This window comes from Phyllostomus discolor, chromosome 1 (assembly GCF_004126475.2).
Source record: "Phyllostomus discolor isolate MPI-MPIP mPhyDis1 chromosome 1, mPhyDis1.pri.v3, whole genome shotgun sequence".
NCBI classification, from domain to species: Eukaryota; Metazoa; Chordata; class Mammalia; order Chiroptera; family Phyllostomidae; genus Phyllostomus; species Phyllostomus discolor.
Genome location: NC_040903.2, coordinates 47,879,409 through 47,896,884, shown reverse-complemented (window position 1 = coordinate 47,896,884; position 17,476 = coordinate 47,879,409). Strand labels below are relative to the sequence as shown.

At 44.5% G+C, this 17,476-nt stretch overlaps 1 protein-coding gene across 2 annotated transcripts; it reads right to left on the bottom strand.

The window, feature by feature from the left end:
* Positions 1 to 2,493: 2,493 nt before the first annotated feature.
* Positions 2,494 to 6,158, bottom strand: STBD1 (starch binding domain 1). Of its 2 annotated transcripts, none has more exons than XM_036022530.1 (2): positions 5,866 to 6,158; positions 2,494 to 4,556 (listed from the first exon to the last, which is right to left on the bottom strand). In XM_036022530.1, the coding sequence occupies exons 1-2, from the start codon at positions 6,077 to 6,079 to the stop codon at positions 3,733 to 3,735; spliced, it is 1,038 nt and encodes a 345-aa protein (XP_035878423.1). In that variant the 5' UTR covers positions 6,080 to 6,158; the 3' UTR covers positions 2,494 to 3,732. The 2 variants fall into 2 exon arrangements, with proteins under 2 accessions (XP_035878423.1, XP_028362918.1); XM_028507117.2 differs by having other exon boundaries at positions 2,494 to 4,592; positions 5,866 to 6,157.
* Between the last annotated feature and the right edge of the window lie 11,318 nt (positions 6,159 to 17,476).

Genomic DNA, 17,476 nt, shown 5'->3' with positions numbered 1-17,476 from the left:
ACAAGTCGGTTCAGTTCTGACACTATCTGGAGTTAATGCCAGATTCTAAAGATCTGAGGGCTCAAACTCTTAACACTGCCCCCACTTCAGTTGCCAATCAAAAGTCCCAGACCAATGGTACTTTTTGACTAACAGGTTGTAAATTGGGGTTTTTTTCCTACAACCTATTCCTGAGTTTCAGTAACTGCTAGAATGGGTCATGGAACTTAGTACTTTAGTTACTATTATTGGTTTGTTGTCACAAAGGAAACAACTCAAGAACAGCAATGTGTAAGAGCTGCATAGGGCAAGGCTTGGGGACCTGGAGCGTGAAGCTCCCCAGCCCCTCCCAGTGTGCCGCCCTCTCAGCACCTAGATGTGTTTGCCACCTGAAGCTCATGGAATCCCCTCGTGGTCAGGAGCTGCTTAACAACAAGGACATGTTCTGCGAAATGTGCTGCTGGACGATTTCGTCATTGTGCAAACATTGTTGAGTGCACTTTCACACACTTAGGAGGTAGAGCCAACTACCTACCAAGGCTGTGTGGTATAGCCTCCTGCTCCTAGGCTACAAGCTTGTACAGTGTGTTACTGTATTGAATACTGCAGGCAGTTGTAACACAGTGGTAAGCATTTGTGTATCTAAACAGATCTGAACATAGGAAAGGTGTAGTAAAAATATGGAAACATGATATAAAAGATAAACAATGGTGCACCTATATAGAGCCCTTACAGGTGAATGGACCTGGCAGGAAGGACTAGAAGTTGCTCTGGGTGGCTCAGTGAGTGAGTGGGAAAGGTAGGTTGTCATAGTACATTACTGTAGACTTTGTGAACACTGCACATCTAGTCTACACTAAATTTGTGAAACAACATGAGATTAAATCAAGCACAAGAGAAAATGATGCAATCAAGAGATTTGGAAAGCACATGATGAGGCTGCTGCCAATGCACCAGGGCATACTGTTTTGCAGCAAACTTTTGATAAGTAAAGAGAGTACACTCCAAAATGACAGTTAACCCATATAGTATAGGTAATATGTGAACTAGTAACACACTCGTTTACTGTCAAGGAGCATACACTGTGAGTAACTGCATGCGTAGGCTTTTGTACCATTGGCAGCGCGGTGGGTTTGTTCACAGCAGCCTCACCACCACAAACACGGGAGTGATGCTGGGATGTTGGGGTGGCCACCACCTCACTAGGTGATAAGAACTTCAGCTCCATTATAATCTAATTTGGTCCCCAGGGCCATTGTTGACCAAACAATCCTTATTGGGCACTTTACTGTTTTCAAGGGTTTTTAGAGCTTAGCCTCATGTTCTCCACCCCTTCCCAGAGATTGGTAGGTGGGACTTCCAAACGTCTAATCACTAGGTCTTTCAGGTGACCAGCTCAATCCAGAGGCTTTATAGGGGCTACACCATAAATCACCTCATTAGCATAAACTGTGGTGTGATCTAAAGGGCCTCATTTTGAATAACAAAAAGTACTCCTATCTTCCAAGAAATTCCAAGAGTTTGAGTAACTCCGTGCCAGGAACCTGGGACAATGACTAAATCTATTTATTATACCCTGTTGTACCACACATGTGAACCAAACAGAACAAAACAAAACAGGAACAACATATGCAAAAATGTTTCAGTGGTGCCAAAGACAACAGGGACAAGGTGGCAGGAGGCTGGCTGTCCCAGAAAGTCTGCACTCTGTTCTTTGGCCCGGCTGGAGGCTGTTTCCCAGCCCCACCTCCCCTCCACTTAAGGGCATGTGGACAGAGCAATATGTGGCACTTTCTGGCCAAAAGTGTTAGTAAGCACTTACGGTTTTCCCTGACTCCATTTCCCTGTCCATGGGCTGCGTTCAGAGGACAGTGAGGTCCCAGGGGATTGCAGGACAGAAGGAGCCTGGGTGACCATCTCTGCAAGAGCTGCCCGCCTGCCAGGAGCCCCCACTGCTGCTGCTCAGTGAGTAGGAAATAGGCTGTAGTTGCAGCCTCCTTGCATGGCGGTGTCTGTGACAGCAGCCCCCGTGCAGCACAGACAATAAACCAAGGTGGGCACAGGGACACCCACCAAAAAACACCAAACCCTCCTCTTTCTCCTCTAAATGTCAGTGTTAGCACTCTAAGCACATTCCATTTTAAATAATTTTAAATATGTAACAGTACCTATATGGATATATCTCAAATCAATTGGATTTACTGAAAGATTTTTATTTCATCAGGTAATAATAAAATGGCTAATAACAGAACTCTAAAGATGTTTATTATAAATTGTTTTACCTTTAATTTTACCTAATAGAAATTCTTGGGCATTCTGGACAGTAATGGGGAGTGCCTTCTGCAGACCAGCCTCACTGTATTAAATTCATTATGAAGTATGTAAGAAATATTTAACGTTAAATACTTCTTGTAACATAATTTATCATAAAAATGCTATGGGCCAAAACGTATCAAACATTAGTTCTTTTAAGCACTTTCTAACACTATTTTCAGTTGGATCTAAGCTTTCTCCCTGCAAAGTGCATCTATAACCAAAATTAAACAATATTTCACCAAAAGATGTTCCACTTTTTAAAAGTTGTTTTAAAATGTAAGAATTCATTTTCAAGTACAGGCATGAATAATATCCCTCCAAAGGTACAGTTTTGAAAGAAATATTATAAACTTTGTCTTCAAAGGGGGAAAAACAGACTTCTCTGCCTCCTGACATTTGCTTTCTTCCATGTCTGTTATTAATGGAGGAAAATATTAGTATTTTATTTTACATCTAAGCTATCGTGGTACCAAGACTTAGACAAATAATTCAGACATTTAAAAAAGATATGAAAACTGAGGTTTTATTTTTTTCAGTTGTAATAGTGAAGTTCAAATGTTTATTTCTTCTCAGAGCAAAGATGCTGTACTTCTCTGTCACTGTCCTGTTGCAATTCGGTTACCCAAGACAGCCATGGAAGGAGAGGGGAGCGGGCGGCCCACCTGCTGGTGCCTGAGATGGCTCTGCAAAGGCCCCAAGGGTAAAGGAGGGGTGTGTCCCTCCCTGCAGTCAGGTGTCCCTATCTGTACCTCCCAGCCCACTAAGAGCTCTCATTCATTCCACCTGGCTCTGCAGTACATCACCCCTATTCCTGTCCCCTTTCCTCAGGGGCTGCTCCTGATGTTCCTACACTAGCTTTCGATTACAATACGAAGACACACTTGCCGCCTTCAAACCATACCAGGCAGGTAAAATCAAGCCTCCCTAATCACGTCTAGTAACAGATATATTCCTGATCACTGTTAACTATTTTTAAACACAGTGTAGTAAAGAGAACATTTCTTCAGCTGCACGAGGAAATCAGCTCTTTGAATGCAGCTTGTTTCACTCCCTTGGTCACCCAAAGGCTCGACCTTGAACCCTGTGCAGCTGGTTTGCGTTTGTGCTCCCTGACCAGGGCACAGCTGAAGCTTAGCCCCTGCCCAAGCTTTCTGCCCAAGAAGACAAAGCCCTACAGTGCGGATGGATTGGCATAAATCTATTCATCAGCGCCACAGAAAAAAGTCCGTACTCACTGTAAGCATTATCTGTCTATATATCTATAGGTACATAGATAAATAGATATATTTCTTCTACACATTAGATGCAAGCCATTAGTAAATCAAACTCAGTTAAACTTGGAGTTATACTTCCTTCATTTTAAATTATTGAGTGTGTTCCACAACTTTAGCCTCTTCCACATTCTGCAACAGCTTCTTCAATACTTTGCAAACTGAATCAGTGAATCCCCCAACACCTGTGAACCAACTTATCCTCATGGCCAGTCTCTAGAAACCTATTGCTGCATTCTTCCCAGCGAGTAACTTCCCCGTTCTCTACCACCACAAACTTCCATTGCACCACTGTATCTGCTGGCAGGGAGACAGAACGAGACCAGAACCCACCCTCACTATACTGGAGGGGGATGTAAGCGTTCCATCTCCCAAGCTTCTCGTGGTCTCCAGTTACTGCAATGAATTGCACACTAGCACTTGTGATATAATGGACCTGGAACCTGACACTAACTTCCTGAGACCCTGAAGTCTTAGCTACTTCCCTTTTTCTTTTAACATCCACTTCCCGACCTCGTGTTTCCATAAGAGTGTTTTTGCCATAGTCCATTCCTAGGTTTGGGTTTAACATTGGATCCTCAAGACTGCCACCCAAACGGATGTCTCCCCAAGATGAGTGCCTGGACACCATCTCCCAGTCCTGGTCAGCCGAGTCCTGACTATCCAACCGTGCAAGGCTCACTTCCTCTTTACCTCTGTCCATGAGCAGGTTGCTAGAAGGCAACTTCTCTGCAAAACACGGAGCTGCGTTAGCAGGTGTCTCTTGTCCTTTCTGGACTCCCCATTTTCCTACACAAGATCCGCGGCCTTCATTTCTTGAAGTTTCACAGCAACCCCCAGAGTAGCCAGTCACAGATGCAGCTATAGATTCTGTGTCCGGAAACCGTCCAAAAGGAACATGCTGTCTTGAATTGTCACAGTCACCAGCTTCTCCAGAAGGACTGCGCAGTCTCCATGCTGCCTCCTGCACGCTACCAGGGCCTTTGGTCTCTGAAACCAAACATCCATTGCTTCCTTGAAGATGCTCTATAAAAACAATGTAATAGGCAGTTCTCGTGAGAAACAAGTTGGGTGGAGAAAAAGTTTAGTCGGTGAAGACTTTACCGGTAATCAAGCTGCATTTCACAAAATCCATCCCTGCTAAAACCAAGTGCCTAATTGCCTAGTTCAGACACTGAACCAATACTGTGTGCTAAGAATGTCCACGTATATCCAACAATAAATGGCTTATCCAGGAGATGGATGGGGGTGAGGGGTGGGGGAGGATGGTCTTTAATTTTCTCTTTAAAGGTAGGGTTGGAAGTAAGAGGGAAACAAATATTACTCTGAATGCCCCCAATCTTTCCACCTAAAACCCAAGGGCAGATAAAGGAAGATGAGCGCTCTGCTCATCCCAAACCAATGGCAGGAAAGGCACAGGGGCAGATTTTCATGTGGCTGCACGTGAACAGCATTCCACTAAAAATAAAGTGCCCAGATGTCATTCCCACCGAAGCTGGATCCAGGCGAGGGCAACCCGCCCGGCAAGGACGCTGGTCCTGCCAGTGTTTCCACTTTGCCTAGCATACCCTCTCTAAAATGTGGAGATTTAAACCTGGATGTCAATTCGGAGTTGCGTCCCCTATTAAGAACCCTTACTAAGTCCCTTCCCTAGGGAATAGACAGCCCTGCGCTGTTGCGGTGAGCGTGCGCGCGCGAGGGCCGCCAGCTCCGGACCCAGCGTCCAGCGCGCAGTCTCAGGGCTCCAGCGCAGGCCTAATGGCCGGAGTCCAACCTGAACTTTGCCCCCCTGACAGAAGCAACCAGAGAGCGGGAGGTGCTCACTCTTCGGGTGTTCCCAAACCCAGCTCTTCCATGGAGTGAGGGATGGGAGGGTATGAGTCTATGCAGTTGACACTGATGAAGTATCCCTGCTCGAACAGAAACTGAAGAGGGTTGCAGAGTGCCCCTAAACCTCCACACTACCTTCCGAAGCCGGGGGAGGAGTGGGGACCGCGCCACTGCCGGCACTCGCATTGCACCACGTGCCACCCAGTGGAGTCCATCCCTATTTGCCCGGCGCTGGGGACGCAGACTGTGGGGCGCCGCCCTAGGATGAACCACCAGGGCATTTCCACGGCCTCCTTAGGGGGCGAGAAACCTGTCCAGTGCGAGCTCCCCAGCGTGGGAAATACTGGGCGTGGGAGGGTCCTACCCCGGGCAGGGAAAGCTGGTCCAGGGACCGTGCAGCTAGGACGGTCCAGGAGGAATTTCAAAGACCCCTGGTGGATCTGCCCTCGAGACACGGAGAGAAGAATACCTGGTTTGGTGACCAGCTCGGGCCTGGAAGGTGCGGGACTCGGTCCGCTGCCACCAGTAGGATCGCCTCCCGCAGCCACAGCCTTCCCAGGAGTGGCGTCCGGCTCCTGCTCCTGCTCCGCGTCCCCCTTCTTTCCCTTGTCCCGGATCAGCCAGATGAAAAGCGCTCCGGCCAGACCTCCTCCGACCAGCAGGGCAGACCAAACGGCGCCCATGGCTGAGAGGCCGCAGCTGCGGGAGACAACGGCGACTGGGATCGGGCTCAGGTCAGGAAGGCAAAGCCACACCTACCCAGCCCGCTCCAGCCTTTTAAGGTCCGGGTTGGCCGGCGCTCCGGCCCGGAGGCCAGCCCTCCGGGTCAAAAACTCAACTTTCCCAGCCACGCCCCGGGGCTGCAGCCCCAAGCTCTGGCTGGGCGACTCGAGCGCCTTCCTTTTCCAAAGTTTTCCATTTTCGACCCCGCCAGTCGTAGGTTCTAGTGCATGGGGTGCCCCATTCCGAGAGTGTTTCGCACGTGTAAAGAACCCAAATGCGCACAGCCACCGCGCGCAAAAACCAGTCCCGCTCCACCCCTTTTCCTTCACCTCCGTCCGAGGGACGCTTAGCAGAAGCGCAGCGAGCTAGAGGCGGGAGCTTCCCGGAACGTAGACGCAGGAGAGGCCGAGGTGCTGTAGTGACTGTTGGGACTACCGCTCAGGCTGCAGCAGTAGCTCTGCCGCCTGGGTGGGGTAAGCAGGGAGCTCTGCGGACACAGTGAGGGGAAACCCGGAGATCCAGCTGAAGCTCCAAGCGGCCGCCCGTTAGATGTGCTTTGCTCCCCAAGCCTCCGCCTCCAGAGGGTTGGACTGAGAGCCGTACATCCATAAATGCCAGTCATCTCAACTACTTCCAGTCGTTGCTTCTTCCCCGACTTCTTTTGGGGAGTGGGGGGGGGGGGGGTGAGGGGCGAAATGCGCATTCTCAGGGATTGACTGGATGTTGCCCAGGGACAAGCTCTTACAGATGGGCGTGTTAATACAAATAGACACACTCTTTGTTGAGCGCTGTGTGCCAGTTGTGTAACATATGCATTAGATTTGATCCTCACAAATACCGCCACCCTGTGAGCTAAGAATCTGCACACTCGTTTTGTTAGAAATCAAAATCCAACCTAGTAAATGTGAAGATCTAATCGGCTTTATTAAGCAATTTATGAGTGGCGCAGCATCCCATCTAGCAACTAGAAGGGTGTTCTGAGGCCTTCTACAAAGTGAAGGGTCTTGTAGGAAGAAAACTAGGGAAAGAGAGGCATTATGGAAAGAAAAGGAAGGATTATTTTGGTGTCGGAACATCTTTTGGGGGGAAGAGATGGGGAAGGTGTTTATTATGTAGATTGCCTCTCCTTCCCATGGGCAGGGGGACACAGGGGCTGATTCTGGGAGAGGCTGAAACTGCAGTTAGGTTGGGAATTAAATCTAAGTTTGGCATCGTGGGTTTTTAGCAAGAATAAAGCCCTTGGGGCCTGTGTGTGTGTGTTTTCTTTAACACTTTCTAAATTCACTCTTCTGCTCATCTGACAGTTTAACACAAATTCTTTTTTAAAAACTATTTTATGTATTTGTTTGATACAGAGGTGAAGGGAGGGAGAAAGAGGGGAGAGAGACATCAATGTGTGGTTGCCTCTCACGTGTCCCCTAGTGAGAACCTGGCCCACAAACCAGGTATGTGCCCTGACTGGGAATCGAACTGGTGACCCTTTGGTTTGCAGGCCAGCACTCAACCAACTGAGCCACACTAGCCAGGTCTACACACCAACTTCAGGCTAATGATTCCCACTTTTGTATCTGCAGGGTGAGACTTCGCTTTGAACTGCACACTCCTCACGCAATTGCTAAGGCCACAGCTGACAAATAGCTGCCTTGGAATCATTACTAAAATGGCTCCCTCTGGTAAAACAAATGGCTCACATGTGCCCCATGCTTGATCAGCCAGCAATCCGTAATGGGACGCCAGGCTCAGTCACAGGAGTTGCTGGAGGGCTGGTGCATACCTTGGTGCAGGCGGTCACAACCCCTGCAATTATAAGGGAGTGGGGAGGTGGGGGAAGATGGGGAAGGAGACCACCAACTGGTCTTTTTCCCTCTTGGATGATAACAGACAACTCAAACCAGACTCACTCATGTCTGAACCCCTGATCTTCCTGCCCAAACCTGCTACTTGCCCTGTCTTTCTCATCTCAGGAAGTGGTGACTACATCCTTTCCCACTGCTGAAAAAAAAAATCAACTTAAGAGTCATCCTTGACTCTCCTTTTATTCCCTCTCGCAGTAGGCAGTAGCAAATTCTAGCACTCTTTCCTCTAAATATATTCAGAATCCTACTTCTCTCCACAGTAAATGCCACCCTGGTCTGCCACCATCATCTCTCACCTGGATTATTGCTGTCACTTCTCACTGCTCCCCCTGGTCCTACACTTGAGCCCCCTGCTCGGGCTCCTGTTAAAAACATTCACATAAACTGCTTCTCTGCCCAAGACCCTCCAATTGCTCCACAGCTCATGGTGAAAACCTCCAGATCCTAGAGGTCATGAGGATCTGTCCCTCATGACCTCTCTGAGCTCATAGCCATCTCCTCCAGCTACACTGGTTTCCTGGATGGAGTCATCCTCCCCCCAGACATCCATCCAGACGTCTATCCTGTCTCCCTCACCCTCTTCAGGTCTGTGCCCAAGTGCCACCTCCCTGTGAGGCTTTCCTTGATAGTCCAATTTTAACCGTAACACCCTGCTCCCCATTTCCTGCCCTGCTTCATTTTCTCCTTAGCATTCAGGCATCACCTCTAATATGCTTTTTAACCCATGGATTTATTATGTTAATTTTTCTTCTCTTTAGAACATAAACTACATGAAAGCAGGGTTTATTGTCCTTTGTTCTCTGCTGAATTCCCAGCCCCTAGAACATTCCCAGAGTGGTGCCTCAGAAGGTGCAGATCGAGTGAATGAACTAAACGCTCCATGTGTTCTCCATCTGGAGCATTATGGTCACCTTCTTTACCTGGGTTCTATGGACATTTTTTTAAGTACAACACAGGTGCTACCTTTTTGTCAGGGCTTCACGGCTTAACCTAATTAGGGATTCAATAGTAGACTTTTTACAGACCTCTAAAGTTTAAAACCACTGAAAACCACCCATACAGCTAGCATTAGGCAGCCTAAGATAACAAGACCAATCTTCAGATGAGTATGAAAATATTAAAAAGTGGTAGTAAAACTATATTTTTAAGAAAATGAACGTCGCTCTGTAAAACAGCATTGTCTGTGGACTGTCTTTTATGGACTCCAGCTCCATTATAGAAACTGTCTTGCTAACTGGTTCTTAAATTTTGAGGCTATGATAGATATAATTAAAACCAGAATTTTGAAGAAAAATTTAGATTTGTTCTATATTCTATTGTCAAACTAAAAATTGATGTATAGAATGTCTTAGAATGTTACAGACTCTAAAGCCAATAGAATGATTTTACAAATAGATGAAAATCCTCAAACATTTTCTTTTTATTTCCTTACTGATAACTTCAGTTGCTGCTTCATGGGTCAAAGTATTTTTTATCAATGTGCTAATGAGTAAAATGAATGTATCTATAAAATCTTGGAATTCAATCCCCACAATACATTTCTAATACCCAGAAGGCTCTTTTAAAAGTTTTATTGTCATCAATTGCTATTCCACTGATTTAAAATATAACCAAAAAATAACACAATCCTTCCCAACCCATTAGTATCAGATTTATCATGCAGCATTTTAAAAGAACATTATTTGCCTTTTCTAAACTTCAATGTTGATTCATTAATTTTTTGTTGCTGCTTTAAAAAATACTCTTTACTACCATATTTATTAAAAGCCTATAGCTTACAACAGATACCACAGAAATACAAAGGATTGTAACAAATTACTACAAAGAGCTGTATGCCAAGAAATTTGAAAACCTAGATGAAATGGACAAATTTCTAGAAAAATATAACCTTCCAAAACTCAATAAAATGGAAGCAGAAAGCCTCAACAAACCAATAACAGCAAAAGAAATCGAAGCAGTAATCCAAAAACTCCCAACACACAAAAGCCCTGGACCAGATGGTTTCACAGGAGAATTCTACAAAGCATTTAAGGAAGAACTAACACCTATCCTTCACAGACTATTTCAAAAAATCCAAAAAGATGGAAGACTACCAAACTCTTTTTATGAGGCCAACATCATCTTAATCCCAAAACCAGATAAAGACACAACAAAGAAAGAAAACTACAGGCCAATATCGCTGATGAACATTGACGCTAAAATCCTCAACAAGATACTGGCAAACCGCATCCAACAGTACATTAAGAAGATCATACACCATGACCAAGTTGGATTCATCCCAGGTATGCAAGGATGGTACAATATACGCAAATCAGTAAATGTAATACATCACATAAACAAAAGCAAAGACAAAAACCACATGATCATATCGATAGATGCAGAAAAAGCATTTGATAAGGTACAGCACCCATTTATGATAAAAACACTCAGTAAAGTGGGAATAGAGGGAGCATTCCTCAACATAATAAAGGCCATATATGAGAAACCTACAGCCAACATTATACTCAATGGGCAAAAATTAAAATCTTTTCCACTAAGAACAGGAACAAGACAAGGATGTCCACTTTCACCACTTCTATTCAATATAGTACTGGAGGTTCTAGCCACAGCAATCAGACAAGAAAAAGAAATAAAAGGAATCCAAATCGGAAAGGAGGAAACAAAACTGTCACTGTTTGCAGATGACATGATAGTGTACATAGAAAATCCTATAGACTCCACCAAAAAACTGCTTGACCTAATAAATGAATTTGGTAAAACAGCGGGATACAAAGTCAATATCCAGAAATCAAAGGCATTTCTGTACACCAACAATGAAACAGCAGAAGCAGAAATCAAGAAAAAAATCCCATTTGAAATAGCAAAAAGGAAAATAAAATACCTAGGAATAAACCTAACCAAAGAGGTAAAAGACCTGTATTCAGAAAACTACATAACACTGAGGAGAGAAATCAAGGAGGACACAAACAAATGGAAACATATACCGTGTTCATGGATTGGAAGAATTAATATCATTAAAATGTCCATACTACCAAAAGCAATCTACACATTCAATGCAATACCTATTAAAGTACCAATGGCATATTTCACAGACATAGAACAAACACTTCAACAATTTATATGGAACCATAAACGACCCCGAATAGCTGCTGCAATTTTGAGAAAGAAGAGTAAAGTAGGAGGAATCACAATACCTGACATTAAACTATACTACAAGGCCACTGTAATCAAAACAGCCTGGTACTGGCATAAAAACAGGCACATGGACCAATGGAACAGAACAGAGAGCCCAGAAATAAACCCAAGCCTCTACGGTCAATTAATATTCGACAAAGGAAGCAGCAACATAAAATGGAATAAAAATAGCCTCTTCAACAAATGGTGTTGGGAGAACTGGACAGCTACGTGCAAAAAAATGAAACTCGAGCACCAACTTACACCTTATACAAAAATAGATTCAAGGTGGATAAAAGACTTAAATATAAAGCGTGACACCATTAAAGCCCTAGAAGAGAACGTAGGTAGGAAAATCTCAGATATTTCACGCAGAAACTTTTTTGCTGACTTGTCTCCTAGAGCAGGGGACATAAAGGAAAGAATAAACAAATGGGACCTCATCAAAATTAAAAGCTTTTGCACAGCTAAGGAAAACAGTATCAAAATAAAAAGAGAACCAACTGTATGGGAAAACATATTTGCTAATGATACCTCAGACAAGGGTTTAATCTCCAAAATATATAAAGAACTTACGCGACTCCACTCTAAGAAGACAAGTAACCCAATTAAAAAATGGGCAAAGGACTTGAACAGACAATTCTCCAAGGAGGACATACAGAAAATCCAAAGACACATGAAGCGATGTTCAATATCGCTAGCCATCAGAGAGATGCAGATTAAAACCACAATGAGATACCACTTCACACCAGTCAGAATGGCCATCATAAACAAAGCAACAAACAACAAGTGTTGGAGAGGCTGTGGAGAAACGGGGTCCCTAGTGCACTGTTGGTGGGACTGCAGACTGGTACAACCATTATGGAAAGCAGTTTGGAACTTCCTCAGAAAACTAAAAATGGATCTGCCTTTTGACCCAGCAATTCCATTGCTGGGACTCTATCCTAAGAACACTAAAACACCAATACAAAAGAACCTTTGCACCCCGATGTTCATAGCAGCACAATTTACAATAGCTAGGTGCTGGAAGCAACCTAGATGCCCATCAGTAAATGAATGGATCAAAAAACTATGGTACATTTACACAATGGAATTCTATACAGCAGAAAGAAAGAAGGAGCTCATACCCTTTGCAACAGCATGGATGGAGCTGGAAAGCATTATGCTAAGTGAAACAAGCCAGGCAGTGAAAGACAAATACCACATGATATCACCTTTAACAGGGATCTAAACAACAAAACAAAACAAAACAAAAAACTAGCAAAATATAACCAAAGACACTGAAATAGGGGATAGTCTGACAGTGGCCAGAGGGGAGAGAAGAGGGAATTTCAGGGGGGAAGGGGTAGGGATTACAGGAACAAATTTGGAGGACACATGGACAAAAACTAAGGGTGGGGGGTAATGGGGGGAAGGGGGGAGGGTTGGGTGGAGGGGCTGGAACGGGAGTAGGGAGGAGAAAACTGTACTTGAACAATGATTGAAATAAAAAAAAGAAAAAAAAAAAGCCTATAGCCACATATTCTAAAAACATTTTTACAGCAGCAATAATACTGCTTATCACTATACAATTGTAAAATAATGTTCTTTGCCCCTATATAGAAGACTGCTGAGCCTAGGAAGGCAGATTCATTAGGGATGAGGGAGGAACATGATAAGTTCTGTGAAATGTGTTAAATTTAAGGCACTAGCATGGGGCTTTTCTAGGGGCCTGTGGTTTAAAGAGAGACACTGGAAATTCCTCACAGACAGGTGGCAGTTACATCCATAATGAAGATCAAGGTTCTGAAGGGAAATCAAGAATGAGCCTAACATCAGCCCTTTGCATAATTTCAAGAAGAAAGGTTGGAAAGCTGCTTCCGTGTTGCTAATTATATTACAGTTATGTCTGGTGTAATATTTTAGAGGCCATAATAATAGTGCCCATGTTCTAATGCTTATTATCCTATTAAATAGAATATAAATAAAGAGGTATAGCTATGGATGGATATTTTCAAGTCTTTTGTATATATGTGTGTGTGTATATACACTCCTCCTCTTCTTTTTCTTTAACCTTGTGCAAGAAAAGATTGCTCGCTCACTCCTGGTATAGAGTGATGTGGTGAGGACAAAGCAATGAAAACCAGCTTTGCCTGCAGGGCTGCAGGTATTAAAGAGGGTGGGAAGGAAGAACTAGGGAAGAGAATTGGGATACTCGTTTCCAAAGTCGGGTATAGAAGGCAGTGCGGAGAGGGAACGGGGATGTCCCTCCACAGTTTAAGTGGATAGGGGACTGAGAAATTTGGGTTTGACATGTAAGAGGTCATCGGTAACTCAGCAGTGTTTGTGGGTGTGGGGGTTCAGTTTCAAAAGGCTGAGGTGTAAATGTGGTAAAGGCTCTGCGGTCCATCTTTGAATTAATCCTTTCTCGAACAATTTGAGGCAAAGGGTAGAAAAGAAGTTGCAGTGTTGCTTAAGAATAGAACAAGACCCAAAGGAAGTTCGTTTAAAGGGAGAGCGACCTAGGCCTGTTTGTGGGCAGGAAAGTCAGTGCATATAGGAGAGGAAATACTCGCTGGGATTCCATAAGAGAGAGGAGGCCATGGGTCAGGCACGCCAGTGGAAGGGCAGGCCTTGGGTAGAAAAGGGAGAGGAGACGGACTTGAAAAACAGAAGAGTGAACATTAGAAACATTTTGAGGTGCCAAGGAGGCAGGAAGTGAGGTTATCAGCTGAGAGAGAGAAATGAGATAGGGTTGAGGTTTGAGGAAAGCAGGGGATGTAGGAAACAGCCACAGGGAGAATAGGTTGCCCTTTGGGAGACCTCCCCCTCATTGAGCCCTGTTGATTCTTCAGTCATGGGCCTCTCGCTTGGCCCCCTGCACTGTCGTTCCCAGGGCCCTGGCCCCCACTGAGGGTCACTCCCTCTGTCCAGACAACACAGTGACTTCCTAATTCCCCTCTGCACTTCCCTCCCCTCTGGCTGTGCTCTACTCCAAAACCACTTGTGATTTAATCCTAAAATACAGCCTTGAGCAAGGCATTTTATGTGTCTACCAGATTAAGTCCAACCCCATATTTGCCTTCAAGGGCTCTATGACACAGCTCCAAAAACTGCTCTAGGGCTTTCTCTTACCCCTCCTGTGCTCTCCAGCCAAAGTAAGACTCTCCTGGAACCTTCTCTCCTTGGTCTAGACGTTTCCTAAAAGCCACTTTCTTCCATGAAACGATCCCCAGCCCCCAATCCCACCCGGTAGCCCCCAGACCTCACATTGATATGGCATTTTCTCTGACCTCTGACTACAGATTATCTGTCTTAGCACCAAACAGGAGATTCTTCTCTTACAGCATAATTATTTTTGTAGTTCACTTCATCCCCATATTAGATTTTAAATTTCTCGAGGGGCAGAGTTTATTCTTTGCATTCCCTGGAATACAAGGCTATTATCTAACAGCCTTTTCATTATCTCTGTTCACCGAATACCTACTGCAGATGTACTTGGTGCTCACCAGCTTCAGAACTGTACAAGTCCTGTACTCGTCACATTTGGACGAGAAAAAAATGTTTCAGCGGTTGGTGCTTGCTCAGGATTTGTTGCACTTGCTAGAACTTCTATGAGTCATGCTGCCACCCTCCAAGAGAAACTGTGTCATCACTCGTTGCTTAAAAACTTCTCTTGGTACTCGTCGTTTTTGGCACTCATCACAAGCTCCAGAATAAATTAACGATGAGTACTTAGGTACCCTCTACATACCTGTACTAGGCTAAGGGTTTTATGTGGATTATCTCATGTAATACCCAGAGAGGAGTAATCTGCCCAAGGTCATACAGCTGATAAGTGACAGAGCTGGGATTTGAACCCAGTATTCTGACCTCCTAGGACCAATGCTTGAAACTCTAGTTAAACTGAACCCTAACAGCTATCAAACCAAATTTCCAAGCATAAATTTTGAAAGCGAGTGTGCAAATTTAGACATGTGACACTTCTGGTGGTATTCCAAGATGGAGGTGAATTTCAGCCTTGCTCGTGATTTGTAATTCCTCTCCCCACAAGCCCTGGCGTCCTGGTCTCCTCAGGGAAGGCCCTGACTGCCACCAGCACCTGTCCACTGCCGTCACGCCTCTGGCTCCTGTTACTCCACGGAACATTGACCACAAGTCAAACCTTCCTGCAGAGCAGTCACATGGGACGGCCCGCTTCAGGTTTCCCAGAGACATTTTCCTCCTGCAACTGTTTGCAAACCTCTGACTCATCTCAGTTCCAGAACAGACTCGAGGCTGAGATCTCTTAAGCTAAATGATGAAACCTATCAAGAAAAGCAAAATCTGTGCTGGGAGAACTTGCTCATCTTATAGATAAAAATAAAGTTAGATCACTACTTTGTACCACATAAAATGGTGAACTACAAAGCTAACAGAACAAATCCAGGGAGACAATCTCTACAATGTTACATAACATAGGAGATCAAAAATGTCTTGGCTTCATCAAAACAAGGGTACCTGGTCAATGGCGGATGCCATGGACAAATTAGCAGGTAGATCTGTACGGGCGCGGGGGGGGGGGGGGGGGGTAAGATTTCAGTGTTATTAGAACTGGCCAGGGACTAATATGTAGATATACAATGAACTATTACAAACTGACCAAAAAAAAGGCCCCAATGTAAATGGAGAGGAGATGCTTTTCCTTGGTGCATAAAGCAATGCCTGAAACATAACAAACAGTAATTTTTGGTTGAACAAATAAACGAATGGTTAGAAAAAGGTGCAGAAATGCTCCAACTCACTGGTAATCAGAGAAATGCAAATTAAAACAGTGATAGTGCACAGTTTTACATCCATCAGAAAGGCAAATACTGGAAAGAAGACGTGATGCCGCTGGTAGAGGTGTAAACAACTGCAAACCATCCGGACAACAATCTGGAAGGCTTCTGTGAAATTAGGCGAGTATATGCTCTGTGACTAGCACTCCCACTGCTGAACGTGCATGACCCAGAGAAAATTTTGCACAAGACTATAAGGGGAAACATGATGTTTTCTGGAGTGACCATTAAGTTCAAGGCCGCCTCGCTGCCCATCAGGTGAAATAGCTAAGTAAACATGGTAGACGTCTATGAAATACTATGCAGTAGTTAGAACAATGAACTAGATCTACACAAAGTAACATAATTTCACATGAAATACATAATGATTGAAAAGTAAGAAACAAATGTTCTAGTATAACAGTATTTATGTAAATTGAGAAGACATACACACTCAAAATAACCGCACTTAAGTTTCAAAGATGCATGCATACATATTTGAGGCAAATTCTTAAAGAGATTAAAGAGTGTCTGCAGTGGGCAAAAGGATAGGAATGAGCTTTGGAGTAAAAGGTGAAAATGAATAAATAACCAGAGAAGGGCCTTCCTCAGACCAGTGAAGATTTCTGAACTAGGGCTTCTGAAACTTAAACAGGCAAGGAAGCATTGGACAAACGGCTAAGTACAGATCCCTATTCAGTAGGTCTGGGGTGGGTCTGGGTTTCTGCTTCTCCAATAGGTTGCCAGCTGATACTGCTGGTCTGGGAACTTGAAGTAGCAACGACATTAGGAGTAAGCTGAACTCCAATCTGGAAGGTTTAAAGAGGAAGGGAGGGATCAGCTAGGGGAAAACACAACTTGTTTAAGGGAGGTGGCAGGGCCTCCAGGCACAGCAGTGGGTCTAGAAAATATCCAGAGGAACAAGATGTGATGCGGCCCTCTCCGTGGCTGGGCGTGGGTCATGTCAGTCCACGCCCTACACGCCAACTCTTCACCCAAGCAGAAACAATTCAAGTAATTGTAGTAAAGAACAAAAGACTGCCGGTTCCCACCAGGGGCAAATTGTTATGGAAGAGAATGTAGGTCCGATTTCTCCTCAGACAGGTCCTCCCACCCCCTCCACCCAAAGCATCCATTCGCTGCCACACCCAGCTGGCCTGCCTTGTTATTCCCCAGCCTGCACCGCAGTGATGGTCATAGTATCTCACATCACTCACCCTGATATCTTCTCTGATTACTCACTAATGGCGTGTCTCCCTCACCAGGGTATAAATTCATTACGGAAGGAAATTCATAGGTTTTCCCTGGTGCCCATAGCATGCCTAGAGTCCTACATAGTAGGGGCTCAGAATATGTATGGAATGAATAAATGAATGAATGAATGAATGAATGAATACCAGGAATGGTGAAGCATTAAAATGTATTAACAAAATACAGGAGATAAATATTTAGGAAAAAGATCTTTAAAGAACCGACAGTCATTTTCTTGGGAAAGAGGGAAGTCTATTAGAAAAGGACAGACCCAAACAAAACTATGATGCAGACAAAG